General features: G+C 41.0%; 1 protein-coding gene across 1 annotated transcript in view; it reads left to right on the forward strand.

The window, feature by feature from the left end:
* The first annotated feature begins 3,861 nt into the window (after positions 1-3,861).
* LOC137616752 (spectrin beta chain-like) overlaps positions 3,862-26,984 on the forward strand; it is a 123,365-nt gene continuing 100,242 nt past the window's right edge. Inside the window, exons 1-2 of the mRNA XM_068346753.1 lie at positions 3,862-3,910; positions 9,297-9,373. Coding sequence (XP_068202854.1) covers positions 9,321-9,373 — 53 coding nt within the window. The 5' untranslated portion in view covers positions 3,862-3,910; positions 9,297-9,320. The remainder of the gene's footprint in view (positions 3,911-9,296; positions 9,374-26,984) is intronic.

Genomic DNA, 26,984 nt, shown 5'->3' on the forward strand with positions numbered 1-26,984 from the left:
TAAAAAACAAACAGATATAATTCACGGTGATGAGGGCTATGATAATGCTAGTATGTAGTATATATCTTATTTCATCACATTCTATTCTTATTTTACTAGTATCATGAACCTAGGGTAGAAAAAATAACACAAAATGTCGTTTGTTACGGAGTTAATTTATGAAAATCAAGGAAAATCCGCTGCCATGTGAATCCTCTCTCTGACAAATAATAATATATTGGAATGATTATATCATACGCTAAGATTTAGTCTGTTAATATTTCACTTTTACCATAGAGTGACATTGGCATTGACCTTCAAAATCCAATCATTGTTCGATTCTATTATATAGTTTTATATCAACTTGCTGATGTTAGCCCTGAGTGATAGATGAAAAATATGGTTAATTCAATATTTTTAACCACATTTCTAGACAGATTTGTACAATTTATTAGACAAAACCATTAATAGACAGTGGATCAATGGCAGCAGGAACCCAACAATGAATTTCATATATAATACTAGCGTTTGAACTAATGTGAAAGCTGTGGTGACATATCTGGTACATCTGATGAGAAATCTAAACTTTCTAATACATTTTTTTCTGGAGTTTTCTGCATCCAAATGAGTTAGGATCAACAATCATTAGAACAACAAAACTAGAGAGGTACTCAGTAGAGAGCATGCCTTCGCCACGCCAAACAGTCTTATTTTGCTCTTAACCCCACTGCCTACTTGTACTTCGATCCAGTTTCTTAGAAATCAAATGGATTTATCCTTGGGTCATAACCCATATGTCTACCAAGTTTCGTTGAAATTGGTCCAGTAGTTGTTGCGTAACATTGTTCACAAAAAAAAAAAAAAATAATCTAAAAATATTTGCCATTTACTCAGCATTGCGATTATTTGCAAAGTACTGCTACATAATTGTACTCTGATGTACTTAATCCAAAATGTTACAGATTATCCTTGGGTTATACCCAACACGACTACCAAGTTTGGTAAACATTGGTACGGTAGTTTCTGTGTAAAGTTGTTCTCTAACAAATAAATAAACTAATTAACAAACGTGAGTGGATACATAAGTTACCTTTCGCAAAATCTAATAAACTCTAAGCTAAAACAGACGCATATTGCAAATATAAATTATCTCTAAATTTAGTGAAAACAGTACTAATATACTGTATATTTTCGTTATCAATATTGTATCATAATAGCCAATGTATTAAGGACTTCACATTGCATGACGAAAAAGGTATCGTGGTGTTGTGATATAGGCTCCTGAATTTGTTTAAATGTAAGATGAAAGGAGATGGTTGCAGTTAAGTACTAAATCTAATATTGAGTTTATTTGATAATCGTTGATATTATTTGGTCTACATAAATACTCTAGTTTATATCACAAGATTTTACCGTAAAAAAAAAATTGGTATTACAGCTGATCTATAAAATAGTATTAAGCCAATTCAAAGTAATTAAGGTAAAACTTTTAATGTATGTGTGAATGTTAGTAGTGAATATAGTAAAGTATAAGTTAGTGAATATAGTAAAGTATAAGTAGAATTGTTTTGATTTTGGATCATAGTTACCTTGGAGTTCACTACGTAACTGAACTCTACCTACTAAAATGGTGTGTAGATGCACACACAGATATATATATATATATATATATATATATATATATATATATATATATATATATATATATATATATATATATATATATATATATATATATACATATATATATATATATATATATATATATATATATATATATATATATATATATATATATATATGTATGTGTGTGTGTGTGTGTTTACACCATACAGCATATTTTCTTATTCATGTCGTCAGATCAGATCAGATCAGATTCACGTTGAGACTTCGCCTTTGCAACGGCGCCTCTGTGTCTTTTAGTTTTGTGTGTTCCTTATTTTCACTAGTTTTTTCTTTCATCCACATTTGTTGTAGTACGCTTTTCTTATTTTCAATATTTTCTTCACGAAAAAAAAGAATTTTTTCAACTATTTGTGCACTATCTTCTTCGTATGGTTGTTGGAGCTCAAATGCTTTTATTCTTAAATCACTAAACTGTGGACAATATAACATGACGTGGTTAGCATTTTCTTCTACATCACAAAATACACAGTTTATATTTCCATCTTGGTGTGTGTTTTTTATATTCAAGCCAAATGTGTTTGTCCTTGCCCTGAATAATAAAATTGACGAAAATGTGTTGTCATAGACTTCCCCATCCTTGATTTCACTTTTCCAGTTTTTATACAGAATTAGACTCTCCTTACACTCTATTTCACTCTCCCATTTGCTTGTGTCCCATTCTCTTGTTCTCTTCTTTATATCCTCTTTCGTACATCTCTTGACTTCTCTCATCGCCATCCCACATTCTTCAGCATACTTCTTCACATGCATCCACTATTTCCTCGCTTTTTCTTCCATATGTTAGTAAGTCCTTCGCTCCCTTACAAATGCTATTAATGTACCTCAGCTTTCCATCCATTACCCTTGTTTTCATAGCAGATGCTCCTACATCCCCTCTCAAGGCTACAATTGCTGTATTCTTCACACCCCTTAGTATCCTTCTATACACTCCATTCTTAATTCTCTGCAACTTTTCTATTTCAGTTTCCGTTAAGCTAATTACATTTGTTCCATATGCTATAGAAGGTAGTTCTACACTTTTCCAGTATGTTTTCCCTATCAGTATTTTATTGTAACTTTTTTCTATGATTGAATATGTAAGATTAGCTAGCCTTTGAGCCTTAACTATCATTCACTTTTCTGTGTTTTGAACATATTCCTACTGTCATCTACCTTGATACCTAGGTATTTAATATTCCTTACTACTCTTATTCCCTCTATGTTATCTGGTTTCTCCTTCATATTATATACAAGTACGCTACTTTTATCTCTATTTATGTCTAAATCACACTGATTTCCTATATCTATCACTTTCCTTATGTTCAATTCAACATCCTCTATACTCTCAGCAAGCACTATGACATCATCAGCAAAAAATACTACTACTACCTTTATAATATAATTTTTAAAACCATTACCTTTCTTTTTTACTTGTTTTATAATCTGATAAGTAATTAATTTGAACAATGTTGCAGAGCCAGTACAGCCTTGCTTTATTCCACTACTTACGCTCAATTTTTTTTTCTACTTTTTCCCCTATGTCTAACGTAGTAGTCTCCCATATATACTTCAGCTATAGCGTTTATTATACTAGTATGTACTTTATGTTGCTTTAATGTTTATATCAGTGCTTCCCTTTTCATGGAATCAAAAGATTTTTTGAAATCTAAAGAGGCAACTATGAGTTTTTTCTTATTTTTGAAAGATTCTTCGACCATGTCCTGTAAGATGAATATATTATCCTCAGACCTCAATCCTTTCTCCCTCTGTAAATCCCGCTTAACTATCCTCTATGAGTGAGTCTATGGCATCATTACTTTTTAGATGTCCTTCTATTTCATCCTTGATAAAAGCCATGTATATTTTATATGATACATTTGTGAGTGCTATTGGTCTCAACTCCTTTGTTGTTGGTTTGTTTTTCTTTTTCAACATTTTAACATTTTTTTGCCTGCATCTTTTCCCACCTTTGTACAGTATGAAATGAATAATATGAAAATGATATGCTGTATGGTGATATATATATATATATATATATATATATATATATATATATATATATATATATATATATATATATATATATATATATATATATATATATATATATACATACTGTACTGTACAATAACACTTATACCAAATAGAACGCACCCTGAAACTTGTAAACAAACCTCCTGCCAGATGAACGACGAGTCGACGACTGATCTTAGGCGCGAGTTTCGTTGTTGTTGTTTTAAGTCTGTGGTGTAATTATAATCTAAAGGTGGGAAGAAAAGCTCGTATTTAATTGTTTAGCCTTGTTTATTTGATAGCTGTTGAGTAAAATATTAAAGCTGGCAGTAAGTTATTTGGGAAATATTAATGTTTCCTTACTGTTCAGCCGAGGCTAATGGTAGGGTAAGTGTGTTAGGATGGATCGTTGGGATAATATGCGGTTTTACTATAGTTCCGGTCAGAACAACATTTTCCAATAAAAATTAATGTTTTCCTATAGGAAAACTTCTGTTGGGGTAATTGTTTACAACTCCATGCTCTCAATTTACTCCAAAATAATGCAATCCTGCAGTTCTCATCTTCTTGCACAGTAATTAGGGGGTTATTTAAATTCTGAGAAAGCAGCAATTAGCAAGATGTGTTGAGGAAGGGGGAAGGGGTTATAAAAAGAAAATAGCTCCGTTTCCTCACTAAACGACTTAGAACTGACATGGGTAAATGTGTAGGAGAGCTCCGCGCTCGATTTAAAAGTTTCTAAAAGTAGAAAACGAAAGAAAACAGTAAATTAGAGCTACAGTTACCTTGAAACTGTGAGATAATCCTCCTACAACCACCTAACTCTTACACAGAAAATGTAAGCATAAACCTACTACTACAATTATGGGGGACCCCAGTGGGAAGCGGGGTTTTTGGGTGGGGGGAGGAGGAGAAAAGTGATTTTTCGGGGCACTACCGAACCTAATACAACTACCTACCCTACCCTGGGGGCCATGTACCCCTACCTCTACCTAGGCCTACCGGGGGGGGCTCCGCCCCCCTGCGACCCCCCCTTAAGGCCACATTGAGTTTCAGTTCAAACGAAACAAATTCAAATGAAAACGCCTTTTGCAAAAGAAGGAACACAAACTTCAAATTAGTCTCAATATCTAACTTACCTTTGAAACAAGACACGAAAAAATTGCACCTCCTCTTCCTTTTCCCACGAGTAACCACACTACGATCACACCGGAATGCTAATTTGTTGTAATCTATACGGCACACATTTTCACAATTAGGGCACTTTTTCTCTGCCAAAATCAAACCATGACGTTGAGCAAATGCAATTAGCAAATCAACTTTCCCTGAATAATGTACACAAAAATCCCCATAAGAAATAAAGCAATTGTCACAAGTGACACAGTCGAAACGGGATGAAGGTCCTGCTAATTACTCCATACTTCACGGCAAAATGAGCTTTTCAGTTTGAAGGGAGATCCGAGACGTGCAAAAATATTCCTCCGCGGAACTTCACGTAAACTGTGGTAACTGGTGGAAAAATAGCAGGGATAAGTGAAGTAATAAGTGCCAGCATTGGCTAGATTTGTAAAAACCGCCATGATTGGTTTTCAAACAGTGTGATGTCAAGAAAACACCTGTTATTGGTTAGAATAGCATTGAGAACTAGTTTGCCATACGCAGTAAGGCGGTGAAACAGCTCATTTTAGCCAAGACATCACACAGTAAACAAAAACAAACACTTAGAAAAAATCCAGGTGAAACATAACTATACACACGAATATCTTCGTTAAATAGAAGCTGCTCATATATTGACTATTATATAAGCGTTCTATATGATATAATAGTGAATTGTAGGTGTTTAAATTCTTCAAGATCTTCCGCGGAGCTCTCTTACACATTTACCCTGACATGTCAACATCGTCAACCAAACAGAATTTGATATACTGTATATTCAAAATATACTTAATTGAAAATGGAGTAATTAATCAAAAATGTATATAAAATATGCAAGTTACAATAGTGACACTTTTGAGTAATCACTCAATTTTTGATTAAGTATATTTTGAAGATACTGTAAATCAATGTACGATGGCATCACAAACTTTTGTTTATGTACGCTGGCATCATGAATTCTGTTTGGTTGACTATGGTGACACGTCAGTTCCAAGTCGTTTAGTGAGGAAACCGAGCTATTTTCTTTTCATAACTCCTTCCCCCTTCCTCAACATATCTTGGTAATTATTGCTTTTCCAGAACATAAATAACCACCTAATTACTGTGCAAGATTGCACAGTAATTAGGATTGCATTATTTTGAGTAAATGGAAAGTGGTGTTGTAAGCAATTACCCCTGTTGGTTGATATATGATACTTTAATTTCTAGCCAAATACATGAACCTTGTATTTTTCCTACTCGCTATCTGACCATGATTATTGGGGCAAACTACTCATTCATGAGTTTTTGGACCCCCTTATGTAAAGACAATTATGGGGGACCCCAGTGAGAAACTGAGGTGTTTTGGGTGGGGAAATGTCATGAACAAGTGATTTGCAGCAATAACAATGGTCAGAAATGTAAAATAAGCCCAAAACCTGATTATTTAACTTTTGAGATTTGTAAAAGGGTACAGAACCTAACAAACCAACCTAACCTAACCTAGTAGTTCCCAGGTCACAACCACTAGCCGGGCAAGCCCCCGGACCCCCCTTTCCCAGGTCACAAACTAAAAGTAAATCACAAATTAATCCTTATATTAGGATAAAGTAAATCTCAAATAAATCCTTCCATTATGAAAAAGTAAATTGCAAATAATTCATTACCTTATGATTGACATCGTCGCCTTTTTTTTGTCTTGGCAATCTTTACAGAAGCTTTGTAGTAGAAAATGTGCTGGCCCTCCCTGAGAATTAAGTCAAAATCGGATCTTTGAAGCATTATTTCGCGGTTATTTTTTAATTTCACATGAGTAACAATACCTATACACTGAACGGAGAGCATTTCCATCGTAATCAGTTGCGAACATAATCGAAATTGCACCAAATTTTGAAATAGATTGGTGTGCTTCCCTTAAGTTCCCTCTAGGAGAAGTCTTACGAGATGGTGGTTATGTTGAAACTGAAGGCGAAGGTGGGAAGAAAATGGCTGTTGTAGAACAACATCTGGGAACTTATGAAGAAGTACTTGTAAGCTGTTAATTGGTTTAAAAAACCACCTGACAACTACGTCATTATAAATGCACAGAAAGCTCCGTAAACCATGGGAAAAAGCGCATGCACAATAAGTCCCCTTCAGTCTCTCAGATGTAAACAATGGACTTAGAGTGAAAAACATACTTCACATTTTAATAGACCGATATGTAAGTTATCACGCTCCAGTCCCTATTAAACATATAGTGAAAAGTACCAAACTAGCCAGCACTTGTCCATTTCTTATTGCAAATTCCAGTTTTGCTAGAAATTAAAGTATCATATATTTACCCTCCCATTTTATTCGAAAATTACATTTATTTTTGAGGCTAATAAATGATAAGTGAGTTATAGCCTAACATGTTGGCCGATGATATGGGACACCCAGTGGGAACCTGGGGTTTAGGGTGAGGAAATATTTACGAATGGAAAAAGGTTTTCTACTTAAAGACGGATGTTTCTTATAGAAAAACATACGTTATCTTTGAAAATGACACTTATTTTTCACTGCAAATAAAAACTTAATTATCTAAGAAATAATAATCAACAGGGTTAGCGTGAGCAGCTCAGCATGTACCGCTTCCAGTACATAGGAGTTTGATGTTTTTCTTTTTTCCGCGAGCTAAGCAAGCTCATGGCGGAGCAAAAACCATTAGATTTCTAAAAAATATCCCTGTCCTTAGACGGTATAACAGGTTTTCAGTTTATTTACTGTTGAAATGAAGGTCAAATTCAGTGAAAGCACATTATTGACTACAGGAAAAAAAAATTTTTTGTTTCAAATATTGCTCTGTTCATAACTATAATTTTACTGAAAATTTATTTGATAAGAATTAAGAAAGTTTACGCCTGTCCCAACCAACTACATACCCCCAAACCTATCGTCTTTGTTACATTGTCTCAATCTTCTTTAATTTTTATACAGTTCTCTCAATCTCTTATTTTGGTTGGTGGTTTTTGCTCCTAAATTGCAAATCTCATTATATGGTCATTTCCATTTGTAGTATTAATCATTTAAGAAACAACTGATTAAATGTTGTGTAGTCATGTACAGTATTGTATTAAGTTCCTGAACTATTGTAGCTCCTGTATGTTGAGAAAAAAAAAAAAGAAATTTGGAAATGACATAAGAAATTTCATTTTTCTATATTTCAAAGACCAGGAAATTTTGCTTCTGTTCCAACTGTTCTTGACTTCAATGCACTATTTTTCAAACAAATTTTGAGCCTTGGAAAATAGTTCTTAGATTAATTACTTCCGCTACAACAACTTAGATGATTAGACTGTAGTGGATAAGCTTGGATTCAAACCTAATGATAAGTTAAGACACTAAGGTTAAGGTAAGGAAATGGCATCCCAGGGGGTTAGCAGGTGGGACACTGCAATTTAGTTTGGTTAAAAGTACAGTAATAGGTAAAGGTGTCTGGTTTCAGTTCCAGTTTCATCAGAACAGATGCTCACCAGAACGTCAGCCGGGCAAGCACAACCCTCACTGTGGTGCCCAACCACAGCAGTGGCCTCCCCATTAAACAGTTTAAACTCACAGTACTGGACAGGGATCGATCTGCTTGCTATGCGAATGCTAGCAAACACGTTACCACTGTACTAGCCAAGGTGGTTAGGTGGGGAACCTTAGGTTAGGTTGTATTCCTGCGTTTTTTTTTCCGATGTCTTAGTACTAAGGAAAAATTAGAAATTAAAAAGACTCTTTTAGTGTGAAATTATTTGTTTGCCAAAAGAGTTACATATAAGAAAGTGATTTGGCAAGAAGTGCATCGAGATGATAAGAATACAGTGCATGTGTCTTTGTATATGCGGTATTACAGTAGTGTTAATATTTATCAGTTACTCATTCTGTACTAGTTAAATAATTCACCTCTATAGAAGAATGGTATGTTACTATTAATAGATTTGCATATTATTACAATAACCCTAATGAAGAAGTTAATACTTTGAACAATTTTGGTGATGATATTTGTCAGAGAGTTGTTGTTTACTAATTCATCAAAACTTCTAGAAAAAAATAGATAATACTCAAATAGAATTGAAATTTTTGGCATTTCTTGTCATTCAGCTGTCTTTTCAATATGGTTGGCACACCTCAAACAGGATTGAAAATTATGAAAAAAAAAGACAGACTAGGCATTTGTTTATATCAGCAAATGGGTAAAATTCATAGTTGATAGCCTACTATATTTATGTAAGTACACCATAGCTATCTTTATTGTCTATTCAACATTCCAACTTGAATGCAGTACATTATTTTGACCTGTGTCTGGTATGTGGTAATATAATCCTGTTAGATATAGTCAACAATATGTTGTATCTCATTATTGATATAGTACTACTGAACTGTTTACTGTATTGTAAGGTTTTGGAAAAGTTTAATTGATTATTGAATATTTTGCCTGTTTACCAATTTTTAAATGGTTCTTTGACTAATTTATTTTCAATTTTTCAATATTTTTAAAGGTGAAATTGTGAAGTTGATATAAGATGTCTCAAACTTTCCACACACTCAGCTCATCAGATGAGAATTCAAAAGACAGGTGAGTTAATAGATTTTGAATTTATTCTTTACTTTTGAAATTTTTGTAGAATTTAAACTAGTGACTGAAATACATCATATGGATTTATGAAATTATAGTTAGACCTGGTTTATGAAACTATGTAGTACTGTACAGTTATAGCTGAGGTTAAGCTGCTTTGTGTTAATTTTCCTTTTTTTTGGACTCTCATTTTGTTTATACTGCAGATAATAGGAGAAGTATATGTGATTTTTTATTCATATTTTTTTACTATCAAAGTGTATGGTTGTTCTTACACAAGTGCAAACCCTCGTCCTTTAATAAGAGTATGATATCAGTGAAGCTGGATCTTGGCTGTTAGAATTTTTAATGAGGTATCTGTAGTGTCTGGCAGGTGACGGGGAAGCTCCTTTCCCTGCCTGTACACTGAGTAGTCACTTTCACTTCAGCTGCTGAGCAGTCTGGATGTACTTTTGATGCTAATAAAGCTTGACTGGCTTTTTTAGTTATTTTTTTTTTTTTTTTTTTTTTTTTTACTTTTCATTGTGATTGTGTTTGACTGATTACAGTATAGAGAAACCATGTGTAGGCATGCGGTCCTGCCCAGGTATACCTGGCCACAATCAGTGGGGCAGGTTCATGAGCAGGAGGCCAATATGGATCCCCCATTCCTTGTGCCATATTTGCTTAGGGCATGACTCCATGCAGTCATCCCCCTGTGATGAGTGTAGTGAGTGGCTGCCGTCACAGTGATCAAAGTATGGCAGGAGGAGGAAGAAGAAGTCTAAGCGAGATATTTTGCTTTCGGGGTCTTTCTTGATATTGAAAAAGCCCACTGGGTCTCTCTGTTCGCCCTCTGATATTCGAACTTCTACTCCTTCTAAGTCTTCCTCAGGTGGGAACCCGAAAAAGAATGACATCTCTGACCTACCCTCAGGGCTAGGTGGAAGTAAACTGAAATTATCGTCTTCCCCCAGCGAAAGAGTTACTGTATTCACCCCCCCCCCCATCTGCCTCGCAGTGAGCCCTCCATGGTAATCGCTAAAAACGATACCTCAAGTACCTTATGGCCTTTCGTAGAACTGAATGGTGTCACTATGCGTGGCAACTAAATAATAAATGATGAGAGACGGTGAATTAGACGACTTTTTACATAGTACAGTACTGTAAGAGGATTTATTGTCTAAGTTAATTTTAAATATTTAACTTAGCCGGTGAATATATAATAGCTGCAACTCTGTTGCTCGACAGACACATACAATAAAAACTCGCCAGTGATCGCTATACAGGTTGCGGGTGTGCCCACCAGCGCCAACTGTCGGCCAGATACCACTCTCGATGTAAACAAAGACTCAATTTTCTTCTCTGTCGACGTGTCGACAAGATGTACTTTTACTCGCTGTAGAACCTGGAGTTTTTCCCATCATATTTGGTGAAGTACTTTAATTTGGTTTGAGCTTTCGCAGTGCAGGTGTTTTATCTTCATCTTAAATCTTGAACTCGTTTTTGGTTAGATTTAATTTTTTGATGACAAAGAGAGTAGGGACTTTCTTTGACTTTTAAATGGCCGACCCTTCCCTTACACGGAAGTGTGTTTAGGCTTTTAGCAATTATCTTATCACGTTATAAATTAATTATAGATTTTCCTCTATATATTTTATATCTCACCGCCTTTATTAGGCCTCTTCGATTAACTTTCCATTTATAATAAACATAAAAATAAATTTTAATGATTTGTTTATATGCGACCTTCCTGAGAGTAGGCGGTCCTAACTTGGAAACTGAAGTTAAACAACGTTGAGCCCTTTCAATCGTAAATAGCTTTTAAAGAGCTAATGATTTAAAACTTTTTAAATGAATATTTTTTTAATAGATATTTTATGAAAGATTTTCTTTGAATAGTCTTCGTACTGTTTCAAAGATGAACTAACGTTTAGTTTATTTATGCTACGCAGTTTGCGCTCTATCGTTACGATAGAGAGAGAGTATCACGGTTTCATTTTGCAGAAAGAGTAAATCGATTCTGACGTTTTGTTCATTCTTCTTTCAAAGCTTAAATGTTTTAAATTATATTTTAAAGGAACTTTTTAATTGAATAACCTTTCAGTTTTTTTCCTTTGGTCAAATAACATGTTTTTTTGACGAAACGTAAGTGGGCTCTTCTCTTAGGTGCGTAATCAAGAGAGAGAGAGAGAGAGAGATAGAGACGGAGGGAGAGAGAGGGGAGAAAACGTTCCGTTCAAGCGGGTAACGTTGTTCTCGAGTTACTCTCGTCCCTAGTCTCTGTACGGGGAGAAAGGATAAAACGTTTTTAGTTTTTTATTCTCGTCCCCAGGCAATGTACGGTGAGAGATTGAAAACGTAGTTTTGAATGAACTAGTGTTTAGTCTCTTCCCCATCCACTGAATTTTTTATCTTAAAATATGTTTACTGTTTTTTGCTGGTATTAATGTGCTTGCATTATACGACTGATTTCGCTATTACTACCTTTTGATGAGGTTAGAATTGCGTGCTTCAGGTAGAAATCAGTAAAAGTTTCGATTTTAGTGGAATAAGTGCTAAACAGAAAATCGTAGTGATAAAGTGATATTGCGCAAAGTGTTATCAGTGTTGCGACCGAGGGTTCGTCTGTTCGTGCCTGTCGTTCGCCTAGTCCGGGACCTCTTGCAAGCTCCCAAGCCCAGGGGAGAAGTAATGTCGTACGACTTATGGGTTCGAGAGGCCTTGATCAGCGAACAGACGTTCCCTCTATGGTATCGGGTGTATCTTACCAAGATCACCCCTACCATAAGGCGAGAGAGACGTTTTTCTCCTCGTCATCCGAAGGCTTTTCGCATAAGAAACCTGAAACAAGGTTTCGAGGCCCTTAAGCGAAAGTCAGTCCTTTCAGGACAGGTCCAGCGTCCTGGTTGTAGCCATTAGGACAGCTCTGACCCTATCAAGTCATCGGAAGACTGCTCGCCGCCTAACAAAAGCGTAACACAGACTCCGAGAGTCTTTTTGTTGGCAAGGTTTTGCGGTCACAGACGTTACCCTCGTCTCTTACCACAACCTTTTCCGTTGATCCTAAATGGGTTGTACGGCAAGACATGCAGAATAAGCTTGCCTCCCTTACGGAAGACTATTCTGCCGATTAGTCCGTTGAGCCTAGCCGTTTATCTCATCGAGATCCTGGCTTTCAGCCAACCTAACGTTCCTTTGTGCGTCCTGTTGACGTTGGCGTAGCTAAGTCACGTCAGTCAGGTTGTTTAGAACCACACTCGATGCGGTCTCGTGTATATTTTCAGCCACATTTGGACATTAGGCCACTTGCTGATGCTCCTGTTGACGTTCAGGATGTTCGCTAACAATCGGAGTTGACTTGTTTTGACGCTGTGCGTCAACCTCCGCATTCTAGAGTTGTTTTGACTGCTCAGTCTAGGCGGTCAAAGCAGTCTCGAGTGGACGCTGTGCGTCCTCACGCACCTGTTGTTGTTGACAGTTCACAGACTGTCAAGCAGTTACATGACGTTGCGTCCTGGTCTCTCGCACCTGTTGTTGTTGACAGTTCACAGACTGTCAAGCAGTTACATGACGTTGCGTCCTGGTCCGCTACTAATGCACCAGTGCGTGTGGACTCTGCTTGTAAAGCATTGCCACCACGGTAGGTCTCTCCCTTGCTTGAGAGACAGCTATTATCGGACAAGGTTCCTTTAGATGAGGAAGTTGCTGTTCCCCCTCCTACTGATATTCCCTGGAGGACTCTGTCAGACGGAGAGGAGCCTAAAGCTGCTTAGCCCTCTATGGACTTTAAATAAATCATGCTGATTTTTAAGGATCTTTGTCCGGATCTTTTTGTAACTGCTGCTCCTCGTTTGCCTAAACGTCAGAGCTTACACTAGGCCTAGCTACTTCGAAGCCGTTGTTTTATAAGCTAGTGCTCTCTCGCTCTCCTAGAGAGATTTACGTTTGCTAGGCGACTGGTTTATCACCAGGAGGAGTTTGGGGGATACAGCCTTTGCTTTCCCTTCTTTTAAACTGGGTTATAGAGCGAGAGTCTGATATGACACGAGAGAAGTTCTCGGCTTGGGAGTTCCTGCCTCTGCCCAGATAGACTTCTCAAATCTCATAGACTCTCCCTGGCGCCTGGCCAGGAGACGCTCCTAGATTTTACAGGTCAACTTCACAGCTGTTTTCGAGCCTTTGAAGTTTTGCTGTACAATTATGTCATGCATAAACAAGGCTTTCAGGGATGGCTCCAATGATCTGACAGCCACGTTCCCTGCAGGGACAAGTCCCTCAGGGATGGCTCCATGATTTGGCAGCCATGTTCACTGCAGGAGTACATAAGAGGCAAGTGCGCTCAATGTATTCATTGTCAAGACAAACTTCACGATGAAGTCTACCAGGCTGTCTTGACAGCATTTATGGAAGGCGACTGTATGGTCTCTCTCGACCTTCAGGAGGCATACTTCCACATTCCTATACACCCGGATTCCCAACCGTTTCTGAGGTTTGTTTACAGGAATGTGGGGTACCAGTTTCGAGCTATCGGAGATCAGAGCCTCCCTGTACTTGGACGACTGGCTTCTCAGAGCCTCTTCCAGTCATCGCTGTCTGAAGGATCTCAATTGGACTCTAGATCTGACCAAGGAATTGGGACTCCTAGTCAATTTGGAAAAGTCACAGCTGGTCCCATCCCAAACTATTCTGTATTTAGGGATGGAGATTCACAGTCAAGTTTTTCGGGCTTTTCCGTCGGCCCCCAGAATAGATCAAGCCCTGCTCTCCATCCAGAAGATGCTGAAGAAAGAACGCTGCTCAGTCGGGCTGTGGATGAGTCTGGTAGGGACGCTGTCAACCCTGGAGCAATTTGTCTCGCTAGGAAGGCTACACCTCCGTCCTCTTCAATTCCATCTGGCTTTTCACTGGAAAAAGGACAAGACGCTAGAGGCGGTCTCGATCCCGATTTCCAAAAAGATAAAGTCTTGTCTGACTTGGTGGAAGGACAATATCAGCCTACGAGAGGGTCTTCCCCTGGCAGTTCAGATACCCAACCACGTTCTCTTCTCGGACGCATCGGACTTGGGCTGGGGCGCGACGCTGGACGGTCGGGAATGCTCAGGTCTGTGGAACTCGAGTCAGAGGAGCATGCATATCAACAGCAAGGAGCTTTTGGCGGTTCATCTGGCCTTGATAAGCTTTGAGAATCTCCTTCGAGGCAAGGTGGTGGAGGTAAACTCGGACAACACCACGGCCTTGGCGTACATTTCCAAACAGGGAGGTACCCACTCACTGACTTTGTACGAGATCGCAAGGGACCTGCTCATCTGGTCAAAAGATCGAGGCATCTCCCTAGTAACGAGGTTCATCCAGGGCGACTTGAACGTCCTAGCAGATTGTCTCAGTCGGAAAGGTCAAGTAATTCCAACCGAATGGACCCTCCACAAGGATGTGTGCAAGAGACTTTGGACGACTTGGGGTCAACCCACCATAGATCTCTTTGCAACCTCGCTGACCAAGAGGCTTCCAATCTATTGCTCTCCAGTCCCGGACCCAGCAGCAATACATATAGATGCCTTCCTCCTAGATTGGTCACATCTAGATCTTTACGCATTCCCACCATTCAAGATTGTCAACAAGGTACTGCAGAAATTCGCCTCTCACGAAGGGACAAGGTTGACGTTAGTTGCTCCCCTCTGGCCCGCGAGAGAATGGTTCACCGAGGTACTTCGATGGCTAGTAGACGTTCCCAGAAGTCTTCCTCTAAGAGTAGACCTTCTACGTCAACCACACGTAAAGAAGGTACACCAAAGCCTCCACGCTCTTCGTCTGACTGCCTTCAGACTATCGAAAGACTCTCGAGAGCTAGAGGCTTTTCGAAGGAGGCAGCCAGTGCGATTGCTAGAGCAAGGAGAGCGTCTACCATTAGAGTCTACCAATCGAAGTGGGAAGTCTTCCGAGACTGGTGCAAGTCAGTTTCCGTATCCTCGACCAGTACCTCTGTAGCCTAAATAGCTGATTTTCTCTTATACCTGAGAAAAGTACGATCCCTTTCAGCTCCTACTATCAAGGGCTACAGAAGCATGTTGGCCTCGGTCTTCCGGCATAGAGGCTTAGATCTTTCCAACAATAAAGATCTGCAAGACCTCCTTAAGTCTTTCGAGACCTCTAAGGAGCGTCGTTTGGCTACTCCTGGGTGGAATTTAGACGTGGTCCTAAGATTCCTCATGTCAGACAGGTTTGAGCCTTTACAGTCAGCCTCCCTGAAAGATCTCACTCTTAAGACACTTTTTCCTGGTATGCTTAGCCTCGGCTAAAAGAGTCGGTGAGCTTCATGCCTTCAGCAAGAACATCGGGTTTTCGTCAGAAAAAGCTACTTGTTCTCTGCAACTTGGTTTCCTAGCCAAAAATGAGCTACCTTCTCGTCCTTGGCCTAAATCTTTCGATATTCCTAGCTTATTGGAGATCGTAGGCAATGAACTAGAAAGAGTCTTATGCCCTGTTAGAGCTCTTAAGTTCTACTTAGCTCGTACTAAACCTTTACGAGGCCAATCTGAAACGTTATGGTGTTCGGTTAAGAAACCATCCTTGCCTATGTCAAAGAATGCTTTGTCATATTTTATCAGATTGTTAATACGAGAAGCTCATTCACATCTGAGTGAGGAAGACCGATCTTTGCTTAAGGTTAAGACGCACGAGGTTAGAGCTGTAGCAACTTCCGTGGCCTTTAAGCAAAATAGATCTCTGCAAAGTATCATGGACGCAACCTATTGGAGAAGCAAGTCAGTGTTCGCGTCATTTTACTTGAAAGATGTCCAGTCTCTTTACGAGAACTGCTACACACTGGGACCATTCGTAGCAGCGAGTGCAGTAGTGGGTGAGGGCTCAACCACTACAATTCCCTAATTCCATACCCTTTTAATCTGTCTCTTGAAATGTTTTAATGATGTTTTCATGGGTTGTCCGGAAGGCTAAGAAGCCTTTCGCATCCTGGTTGATTTGGCGGGTGGTCAAAGTCATTTCTTGAAAGCGCCCAGATTAGGGGTTTGATGAGGTCCTGTTGTATGGGTTGCAGCCCTTGATACTTCAGCTCCTGGGGGTCTGTCAGCATCCTAAGAGGATCGCTGGGCTCCGTAAGGAAGACGTACTTACAAGGCAGAGTAATCGTCTAAGTCGACTTCCTTACCAGGTACCTATTTATTTTGGTTTTGTTATATTGATAACTGCCAAAATGAAATAAAAAACTCTTAGCTTATACGATGTAAACATATTTAACTCTGGTCTCTACCCACCTCCTTGGGTGTGAATCAGCTATTATATATTCACCGGCTAAGTTAAATATTTAAAAATGATATTTTAATTATAAAATAAATTTTTGAATATACTTACCCGGTGAATATATAAATTAAACGACCCTCCCTTCCTCCCCAATAGAGACGCAGTGGGATGAGAAGAAATTGAGTCTTTGTTTACATCGAGAGTGGTATCTGGCCGACAGTTGGCGCTGGTGGGCACACCCGCAACCTGTATAGCGATCGCTGGCGAGTTTTTATTGTATGTGTCTGTCGAGCAACAGAGTTGCAGCTATTATATATTCACCGGGTAAGTATATTCAAAAATTTATTTTATAATTAAAATATCATTTTTCACAGAAACATGAGCACAAATCTTCTTCAAAGTGAATACTGTAAATGATTTAAGTACATCACAACAAAACTCTAAATTATTCTAATTAAATAACTAAGGTAATATAAGTCTCTCGCTGACTTTTGAATTACTGGAACAGTTTATGGTAAAATGATCAAAATGTAAGATAACAATGAATCACTTGTAATTTACAGGCACATGCAGGGAGTATGGGACACTGAAAGTTACTGTTAATCTTTTTCCTTCAGTAGAATAGCAATTTATCTCAAGTCCCAAATCTGACTTATTAACTAAACATTACAGTCTCAATTTCTATCTAAGTCAAGCAAGAGGGAGGGGCACATATGTTTCTTGTCTCATGTTATAAGTTTACAGCAAAAATTACTCCTAAGATTGCAATCTAGTGGAGTGTCATTTGGGCATACTGATCGCCCAGCTGCAACAAGGACACGCGGCCATGTTCTGCGTCCAACTCCTCTCATTATACTTCCAAGGGTGAGTTTTTATGGCACTTGTCTATGGGGATCAGGTGCTTCCTCCAGGAGATAGGTGGTAGCCTTTTACTATGTGACATCTGCGATCCAGGTCGCCCAGATCGAGGTTACCCCACCTCAAATCCCCTAGTGCTTTTCCAACCTCCTTCACGCTTTGACCTGGGAAGTAAAAGAATAACAACAGTTTACATCCAACATACAAGGTGCAACTCTTTCTTCAGGCTTGCTGGCTTGTGATAGAATTTAGTTAAAACTGTTTTCCACAATACCTAGGAGTCGTGGAGGCGAGGTCATAGGTTGGCATCCACCGCCCTACTTTCTGCTACTTAAATTAACCCAGTTAATGGCAGTTTGGCATTTGTCTAAATTCCCACGGATTATTTATTCTAACCCCTTATACGTGACAATGGTATTCCGTCAAAAGAGAAGCTGCTGCAAGCCCTAGCTACCATTGGACTCCCAAGTGTTCTGCTGCTGTGCCTTCTTCCTCTGCCACCCCAGCAGAAGTGCCTGACGTGACCCCCTCCCTCTAGAATCATTCTTCTGAAGGTATAGTTGATCGCTTATCCTTGCCATCTGTAGCCTTATTTCTTTTGGCAGGAAACTCGAGTATGACGTGAGTACGGGAGGAAATGACCTTGGCCTCCCTCTCCTCCTAGCCTGACTCCTTTGACCTTGTCTTCTGCTACTAGGTCTCTTATGGGCTCCCCTCTCCCAAAGGTGAAAAAGAGAGAACAGTATACTGTATGTGTGTCCAGCCTTCTCATGTTTTCCCTTCATGTAGGCTGGACAGGGATGGCACTGTGTGCCTCAAAGACAATCTCCTCTGCTCTGGCTTCAGACATACGTCATGCTCTCACTTTACCTAAAGACAAAACTTCATGGCCTTCCCACCACAGAGAACAAGAGACATTTGCTACAGCTCTGCTCAGGGAGACTATGCTAAATCTTCACGCTCATGCCCACCTGTATGCGCAAGGTCCCCTTATGAGGATTCTCGACGGGTATGAGTTTCTTCACACACATGCTCTTCAGAGGATAGACATGTGCTCGACACTTGTCTCATCAGTGTCATACGTCTAACCATGTGCAAGGTCTCCTCCATGCTTACACACTTTGTCATGCAAGTGACCACCCCTGTGCTCACCTTGTAGAAAGGGTAGAGGCAGTTCAGCTTCTCATCATAAGTCCCCACGTGCTATAATTCCATGCGCAAGGTCCCCATATGCAAGGTACTCATGCAAGAAATCCCATGTGTAGGTCTCCACTTACTGAGCTCCTGCAGACAGTAGATGCATGTGTTGAGTCTCCACTCATAGGTCTCCACGAACTAGAGATTCCCGTGCATGTTACTTCATTGTGCACTGTCCTCACGTTCTGTATCCCTACATGTTAGCTCTTCATGTGCTAGTAACAATGGGAAGGACTTTACTATAATGCTGCTTGACATCTGGTATAACACCTATCTTGATATCCTTCTGAAATTAAAATTTTTAAAAGTAGTTTCTAATTTTCCAAGGTATGCAAACTTGAGTCCTTTCAAATATAGAAATGTCTTCAGCAGAGCTGGAACGGCCATTTTATCATAAATAAAGTGCTGTAATTAATAACAAGTGGTGAATGTGGTCGATATAACAGAAGGAGGACGAAGTTTAATAGGATCATTCAACTTCCAAGACTATGGCGAAGACTGCCCTCCATTTATTTCCAGGTATGCCCTACAGTGCCAAAGGAGGTCCTCAAGTTGATCTGGTTATCCTTAGGTCTCAAAGATTCCCCAACTTCCAAGTCTTTCTTGGATTTCATCAGAGCAGGCATTTCGGAAGGGGTGACGATTTTAGAGGAAGGGTTTGCCTTCCAGAACATGGAATTCAAGAACAGGACTCCTAGGAAGGTGGAAAGGACAAAGGTGATTCTTCAGGGGTGAGGAGGATTTCTGAGTATGTCCATACTCTGGGTTGTTTACTACCGCAGGGGGAGGAAGACAACTGCAACCTCAGCTTCTCAGGCGATGGTGATTTGTGCCAGCTACTCCTGTGGTCTCCTAAGCGCATAGTATTCAGACGGAAGAGATCCAGGATACCCCACTCACAGAAACCTGGATCACATTGTCGAATGCCTTCCTTCACACGCTTCCAGGGGAAAGAGTAGTGTGCCACACATAGTACATTCTCGGCTGGTACGCAAGGTGAGAGGTTGCATATTAGTAGCATTTCCTTCCTTGAGAATACGGTTTAGTACAAGGTTCATGTATTCTTCCTGGACTTTCGGGTCGCTGAACGTTGGTTTCTCTTTGGGCGGAAACGATGTTCATGATATGTGAGATGTTTCATTTACGAACGATGAGCTTCCCTCTTGCCTTTCCTGTGATCGTTTGTCTTCACGGGAACGTTTCGTGGGTGTTCTCTTCTGGCAAGATATGTCTCCTTGCGGTTATTCTTCACTTCCTTCGTTTCCCTCAGAAACTGCAGTGTACCGTGATCCTGAACCATATGATTGGCAGCTGCAATTGAGAAGCTGGGTGTCATCAGGGATTATGCGATCACCGATGGCCACGATCCGGGGGATGTGATCATTAGCCATGGTCAGGAATCATGTGATGGATGTCCACAATCGGGAATCATGCGATCGTAGGTCACGATCAGTAGCCACAAACAGGATTAATGCTAGCAGGAACTTACATTCTCTCTTTAGGTGAGAGTAATCAAGTCACCGGGTAACTAGCTCACCTATTCCTGTTACCTGTTCTTTTTTTGGCCTGAACAGAAAGATGATGTCACCGAAGCACAGGACAACGGACCTGGCACTCGTGCAAGACTTTCGCCCGATTCCTTTGCATAGTTCTTTGGTAAGAGCAATGTTGCATCAAAGCCAACCCTAGGGGAATGGGGATGTAGATAAAATTAAGGAAGTTTATGCTTATGTCCAAGTGATCAGCTCAAGGTGAGACTGAACAGTAGTACTACTAGTCTAGACAGGAGCATCCGCCCTTGTCGTTCCCTGCATCGGGATATTACTGGGGTGTTTTGGTGATAACTTTTATTAGAATCTCTCTATGGGTCTATACTGCTCCCAAACTCCGACACCAATTACAACTGAGTTTTTTCAGTTTAGGTCACGCTGTAGGGATTGGAACAGGTCATCTACTGATTTGATGATAATGATCGTTTAATCACGGGGATGTCACATCGTGCTAGCACAGCTTTCAACAAGGACCCTCCTCAACATGGGATAGGCATTCAATTCCCCCGTTCCGCTCTTTGTGAGAATAGTGCGGTGCTATAACCTTATCCTCAGGGAAAGATGGTTCTCCTATTATGACCCTGCCTCGTTTGTTTAGTGAGAGGATATGTACTGGGGATGAAACCCCCTGATTAGACCAATCAGCACCCTGGACAGAAGCTCATACATCTGCTGATGTGCTCCCAGTTCTCGGTCTCATAAGAACAAGCATGCATGCATTAGTTGCCGGTGCACAGTTCTCACAAGAACAAGCACACGTATTAGCTCTCGCTACCCGTGCATGGCACAGTAGTTGTGAGGACAAGCACAGGCACTACCAATAGGAATGAAGGACTGGGAGCGTTCCTGTTCATGGTCACCTCCAATGACGGGCAGGGTGCGCATCTCAGAACCAACATCGACCAAGGGGTATAGTCACCGGAGGAGCTAAAGCTGCATATCAAGGAGCTGCAATTGATGGTGGCCCTTTGATCCCTAAAGGCCTTCATTGCGCATCTTCGAGGTCACTCAGTTGCGTTACTGAGTGACAGCACCACAGTTGTAGGGTATTTCAACAAATGGGGATAGCATCTCGGCCACTGCATGTCCTTGCGGTGAAGGCACTCATGTTGGTCATAAACATGTGATAGGCCTAACAGGAATGTTCTTTCCGGAGAAACAGAGCGTCCTAACAAACAAACTTAGGCCAAATTGTTGGGTAAGAGTGGTCCATTCCTCTAGTGACGAAGGCTCTGGTGACTTTGTGGAGTTCCCCGACCATAGACCTGTTTGCAATCCCTAAACCAGAAACTTCCAGTCAATTTCTCACCAGTCCTCGACCCAGCGTCGTTTGTGGAGAACTCGTATCACCACTGGGACAAGATGGATGTTTATGCCTCCCTTCTGTTTTTTTCCAATCAGAAGAGCCTTCAACAATGTCGTAGCTGCACCAAATCTCCAGCTAATCTTAGTGGCACCAATGTAGCACACAATGACTGCTACCTAGACCTAGTCTCCCTCCTCATGGAAGAGTGTCGATAGATATCCCTGAGGTCAGACCTTCTGTGCCAACCCCATGTGCGAAGATACCTGAACACACTGTCGTTCTTGTCTTTTCACAGGTGGAGCTACCCAGGTCTTCAGAAGAAAGGGTTTTTTTAGGAGAGCTATGTGCGAGATGTCAAGATTCCTCAGAGAATCTTTCACAGCAGTTTACATAGCAAATAGGCAATCTTCTGTGCTTGGTGTCAGGTGAAGGTCATCACTTAAATCTCAGCTTTTATATGTATGATAGAGGACTTCACAAACTGTGGTTCCTGCCACTAGTAAAGAGTGGCGTTTAGATCAAGACTCAAAGAGCCTGACCTGTTGTCCTCCAGGCAAATCTCCATGTTCGTGAGGAACAGTCCATCCAGACAGGTATGTCAGAAGGGTGTACGAGAGTAGGGGCAGTGTGATCCCTACCGCTATTATGGCTCACGAAATGCGAGGGAGGAGGCCTGCAATGTCTCCCAGAAAAATCGTCATGGTAAGATAGGTGCTGAAGTTGGGAATATGGAAGAAACAATCCATTTCTTGGCTTACTACCTTGGGATGTTAAGCGCAGGTCTTTAGACACCACTTCCTTTTGGCCTCATATAGTTGCCCAAAAATTATTTAGGTCCTCTGCCAGGTTGCATCTGGTCGGTTGAGAGGAGATTCCAGGTACCTCCTAAGAAAGTAGTTCTCGGTAAGTATGTTAGGAAAAATACAAATTACTAAAAATTTGTGATTTTCTTCTCGGTAAGAGTGAGAAGGTTAGACCGTGTGAACTTTGATTCAGCCTAGAAGGATGACACCTTCCAAAAACCAAATGATTTACCACTTTTAAGGGTATCCTGTGTGGAGCTACATCTAGTTACTAACATCTAGAAGGGTGGCCCCTTGTCAAGTTTTTGTCCTTGGAGGAGTAGCATGTGTGGTGAGACATCTAATTCTCACTTTCCTCCTATGGTTGGTGAACAGATACTGTGAAAGTAGGTTGATTTTCTAGGGTTCCTTCTCTAGACCTATGTTTGGTAGGCTTTCTCCCCGCCTAAATGTGAGTCTCCTTAAAAGGACGAGAGTTTGTATTCGTACAGGAACAGATCACAACTTTTAGTAATTTGTATTTTTAAATATTTAACTTAGCCGGTGAATATATAGCTGCAACTCTGTTGCTCGACAGACAAACTCTACGGAAAAACTCGCCAGCGATCGCTACACAGGTTGCGGGTGTGCCCAACAGCGCCATCTGTCGACCAGATACCCAGCTCTTATGTAAACAAAGACTCAATTTTCTCTCTGTCGACGTGTCGACAAGACGTACTTTACTCGCTGTTGCTAAACTGGAGTTTTTCACATCTATTTGGTGAAGTACTATATTCTAGTTTTGAGCTTTCGCAATGCAGGTGTTTTATCTTCATCTTAAATCTTGAACTCGTTTTGGATAGATTTAATTATGGTGACAAAGAGAGTATGGACTTTCTTTCACTTTTAAATGGCCGACCCTTCCCTTAGACGGAAGTGTGTTTAGGCTTCTAGTAATTATCTTATCACGTTATAAATTATTTATAGATTTTCCTCCATATATTTTATATCTCTCCGCCTTTATTAGGCCTCTTCGATTAACTTTCCATTTATTATAAACATATAAAAATAAATTTTAATGTTTTGTTTATATGCGACCTTTCCTGAGAGTAGGCGGTCCTAACTTGGAAACCGAAGTTAATCAACGTTGAGCCCTTTATATCGTAATTAGCTTTTAAAGAGCTAAGGATTTAAAACTTTTTAAATGTAATATTTTATGAAAGAATTTCTTTGATAGTCTTCGTACTGTTTTCAAAGATGAACTAACGTTTAGTTTATTTATGCTACGCAGTTGTTGACGTTCAGGACGTTCAACATGCGCTCTATCGTTACGATAGAGAGAGTGTATCACGGTTTCACTTTGCAGAAAGAGTAAATCGATTCTGACGTTTTGTTCATTCTTTCTTAGCTTAAATGTTTTAAATTCTATTTTAAAGGAACTTTTTATTTGAAAAACCTTTCAGTTTTTTCCTTTAGTCAAATAACATGTTTTTTTGACGAAATATAATTGGGCTCTTCTCTTAGGTGCGAAATCAAGAGAGAAAGAGAGAGAGAGATAGAGACGGAGGGAGAGAGAGGAGAGAAAACGTTCCGTTCAAGCGGGTAACGTTGTTTCTCGAGTTACTCTCGTCCCTAGTCTCTGTACGGGGAGGAAGGATAAAACGTTTTTAGTTTTTTATTCTCGTCCCCAGGCTATGTGCGGTGAGAGATTGAAAACGTAGTTTATATGAACTAGTGTTTAGTCTCTTTCCCAGCCACTGATTTTTTTTATCTTAAAATATGTTTTCTGTTTTTTGCTGGTATTAATGAGCTTGCATTATACGACTGATTTCGCAATTACTACCTTTTAATGAAGGGTAGAATTGCGTGTTTCAGGTAGAAATCAGTAAAAGTTTCGATTTCAGTGAAATAAGTGCAAAACAGAAGATCGAAGTGATAAAGTGATATGCGCAAACTGTTACAGTGTTGCGTCCGAGGGTTCGTCTGTTCGTGCCTGTCGTTCACCTAGTCCGGGACCTCTTGCATGCTCCCAAGCCCAGGGGAGAAGTAATGTCAAACGACTTATGGGTTCAAGAGGCCTTGATCAACGAACAGACGTTTCCCTCTATGGTATCGGGTGTATCTTACCAAGATCTCCCCTACCATAAGACGAGAGAGACGTTGTTTCTCCTCGTCATCCGAAGGCTTTTCGCATAAGAAACCTGTCACAAGGTTTCGAAGCCCTTAAGCGAAAGTCAGTCCTTTCAGGACAGGTCCAGCGTCCTGGTTACAGCCATTAGGACAGCTCTGACCCTATGCAGTCATCGGATAACTGCTCGCCGCCTAACAAAAGCGTAACACAGACTCCGAGAGTCTTTTTTGTTGGCAAAGTGTTGCGGTCACAGACGTTACCCTCGTCTCTTACCACAACCATTTCCGTTGATCCTTAATGGGTTGTATGGCAAGACATGCAGTATATGCTTGCCTCCCTTTTGGAAGACTATTCTGCCGATTAGTCCGTTGAGTCTAGCCGTTTATCTCATCGATATCCTGGCTTTCAGCCAACCTAACGTTCCTTAGTGCTTACTGTTGACGTTGGCGTAGCTAAGTCACGTCAGTCAGGTTGTTTAGAACCACACTCGATGCGGTCTCGTGTGGTTTTTCAGCCGCATTTGGACGTGAGGCCACTTGCTGATGCTCCTGTTGACGTTCAAGACGTTCACTAACAATCGAAGTTGACTTGTTTTGACGCTGTGCGTCAACCTCCGCATTCTAGAGTTGTTTTGACTGCTCAGTCTAGGCAGTCAAAGCAGTCTCGAGTGGACGCTGTGCGTCCTCACGCACCTGTTGTGGTTGACAGTTCAGTTGTTGACAGTTCACAGACTGTCAAGCAGTTACATGACATTGCGTTCTGGTCCGCTACTAATGCACCAGTGAGTGTGGACTCTGCTTGTAAAGCATTGCCACCACGGTAGGTCTCTCCCTTGCTTGAGACTCGGCTTTTATCGGACAAGGTTCCTGTAGATGAGGAAGTTGCTGTTCCCCCTCCTACTGATATTCCCTTGAGGACTCTGTCAGATGGAGAGGAGCCTAAAGCTGCTTAGCCCCCTATGGACTTTAATTAAATCATGATGATTTTTTTAAGGATCTTTGTCCGGATCTTTTTGTAACTGCTGCTCCTCGTTCGCCTAAACGTCAGAGCTTACACTAGGCCTAGCTACTTCGAAGCCCTTGTTTTTAAGCTAGTGCTCTCTCGCTCTCCTAGAGAGCTTTACGTTTGCTAGGCGACTGGTTTATCACCAGGAGGAGTTTGGGGGATACAGCCTTTGCTTTCCCTTCTTTTAAACTGGCTTATAGAGCGAGAGTCTGATATGACACGAGAGAAGTTCTCGGCTTGGGAGTTCATGCCTCTGCCCAGATAGACTTCTCAAATCTCCTAGACTCTCCCTGGCGCCTGGCCAGGAGATGCTCCAAGTTTTTTACAGGTCAACTTCACAGCTGTTTTCGAGCCTTTGAAGTTTTGCTGTACAATTATGTCATGCATAAACAAGGCTTTCAGGGATGGAAAGCGGTACCGCCTCAGTCGCTAACCCCGTCTGTTGCCGCACCTGCTCCCGTAGGCCCTAAATGGGCTTTGCTGCAAGACATGCAGTCCAAGCTTGCGTTCTTGATAGAGGACTTTAATGCGGAGAAGGTTGCTACCGAACCTTCTGGCCAACAACCTTCCAACCGGTCGGTTGTGCGCCCTGTTGACGCTGAGGTAACCTACTCGCGTCTGCCAGTTGAGGTGGTTCCTCCACCGATGCGACCCAGTGTGGGTTGCCAGCCGCACGTTGTCGTTAAGCGACGCTCGGAGGTGGTTGTTGACGTTCAGGACGTTCAACAACCAGCAGAGGTGACTTGTTTTGACGCAGTGCGTCAACCTCAGCAACCCGGTAGGGTGTTGATTGCACAACCCAGACGGTCTAGACAGTCTCGGGTTGACGCTGTGCTTCCTCGCGCACCCATGGTTGTTGACAGTTCACAGACTGTGCAGCAGTTCCATGATGTTGCGTCCGGCTCCGTCACGCATGCACCAGTGCGACCAGACTCAGCGAGCCAGACGTTGCCCACTCCGTTGCCGTTTCCTCATCAGTTTTCGGATGAGGAACCTTCTGATGAGGACGTTGCTGAACAACAAGACGATCAGCCCCCAGAATAGATCAAACCCTGCTATCCATCCAGAAGATGCTGAAGAAGGAACGCTGCTCAGTCAGGCTGTGGATGAGTCTGGTAGGGACGCTGTCATCCGTGGAACAATTTGTGTCACTAGGAAGACTACACCTCCGTCCTCTTCATACCATCTAGCTTTTCACTGGAAAAAGGACAAGACGCTAGAAGCGGTCTCGATCCCGGTTTCCGAAAAGATAAAGTCTTGTCTGACTTGGTGGAAGGACAATATCAACCTTAGAGAGGGTCTTCCCCTGGCTGTTCAGACTCCCAACCACGTTCTCTTCTCGGATGCATCGGACTTGGGCTGGGGCGCGACACTAGACGGTCGGGAATGCTCAGGACTGTGGAACTCGAGTCAGAGGAGCATGCATATCAACTGCAAGGAGCTGTTGGCAGTACATCTGGCCTTGAAAAGCTTCAAGTCTCTCCTTCGAGGCAAAGTGGTGGAAGTTAACTCGGACAACACCACAGCCTTGGCGTACATCTCC

The sequence above is a fragment of the Palaemon carinicauda genome, chromosome 22, assembly GCF_036898095.1.
Source record: "Palaemon carinicauda isolate YSFRI2023 chromosome 22, ASM3689809v2, whole genome shotgun sequence".
Lineage (NCBI taxonomy): Eukaryota > Metazoa > Arthropoda > Malacostraca > Decapoda > Palaemonidae > Palaemon > Palaemon carinicauda.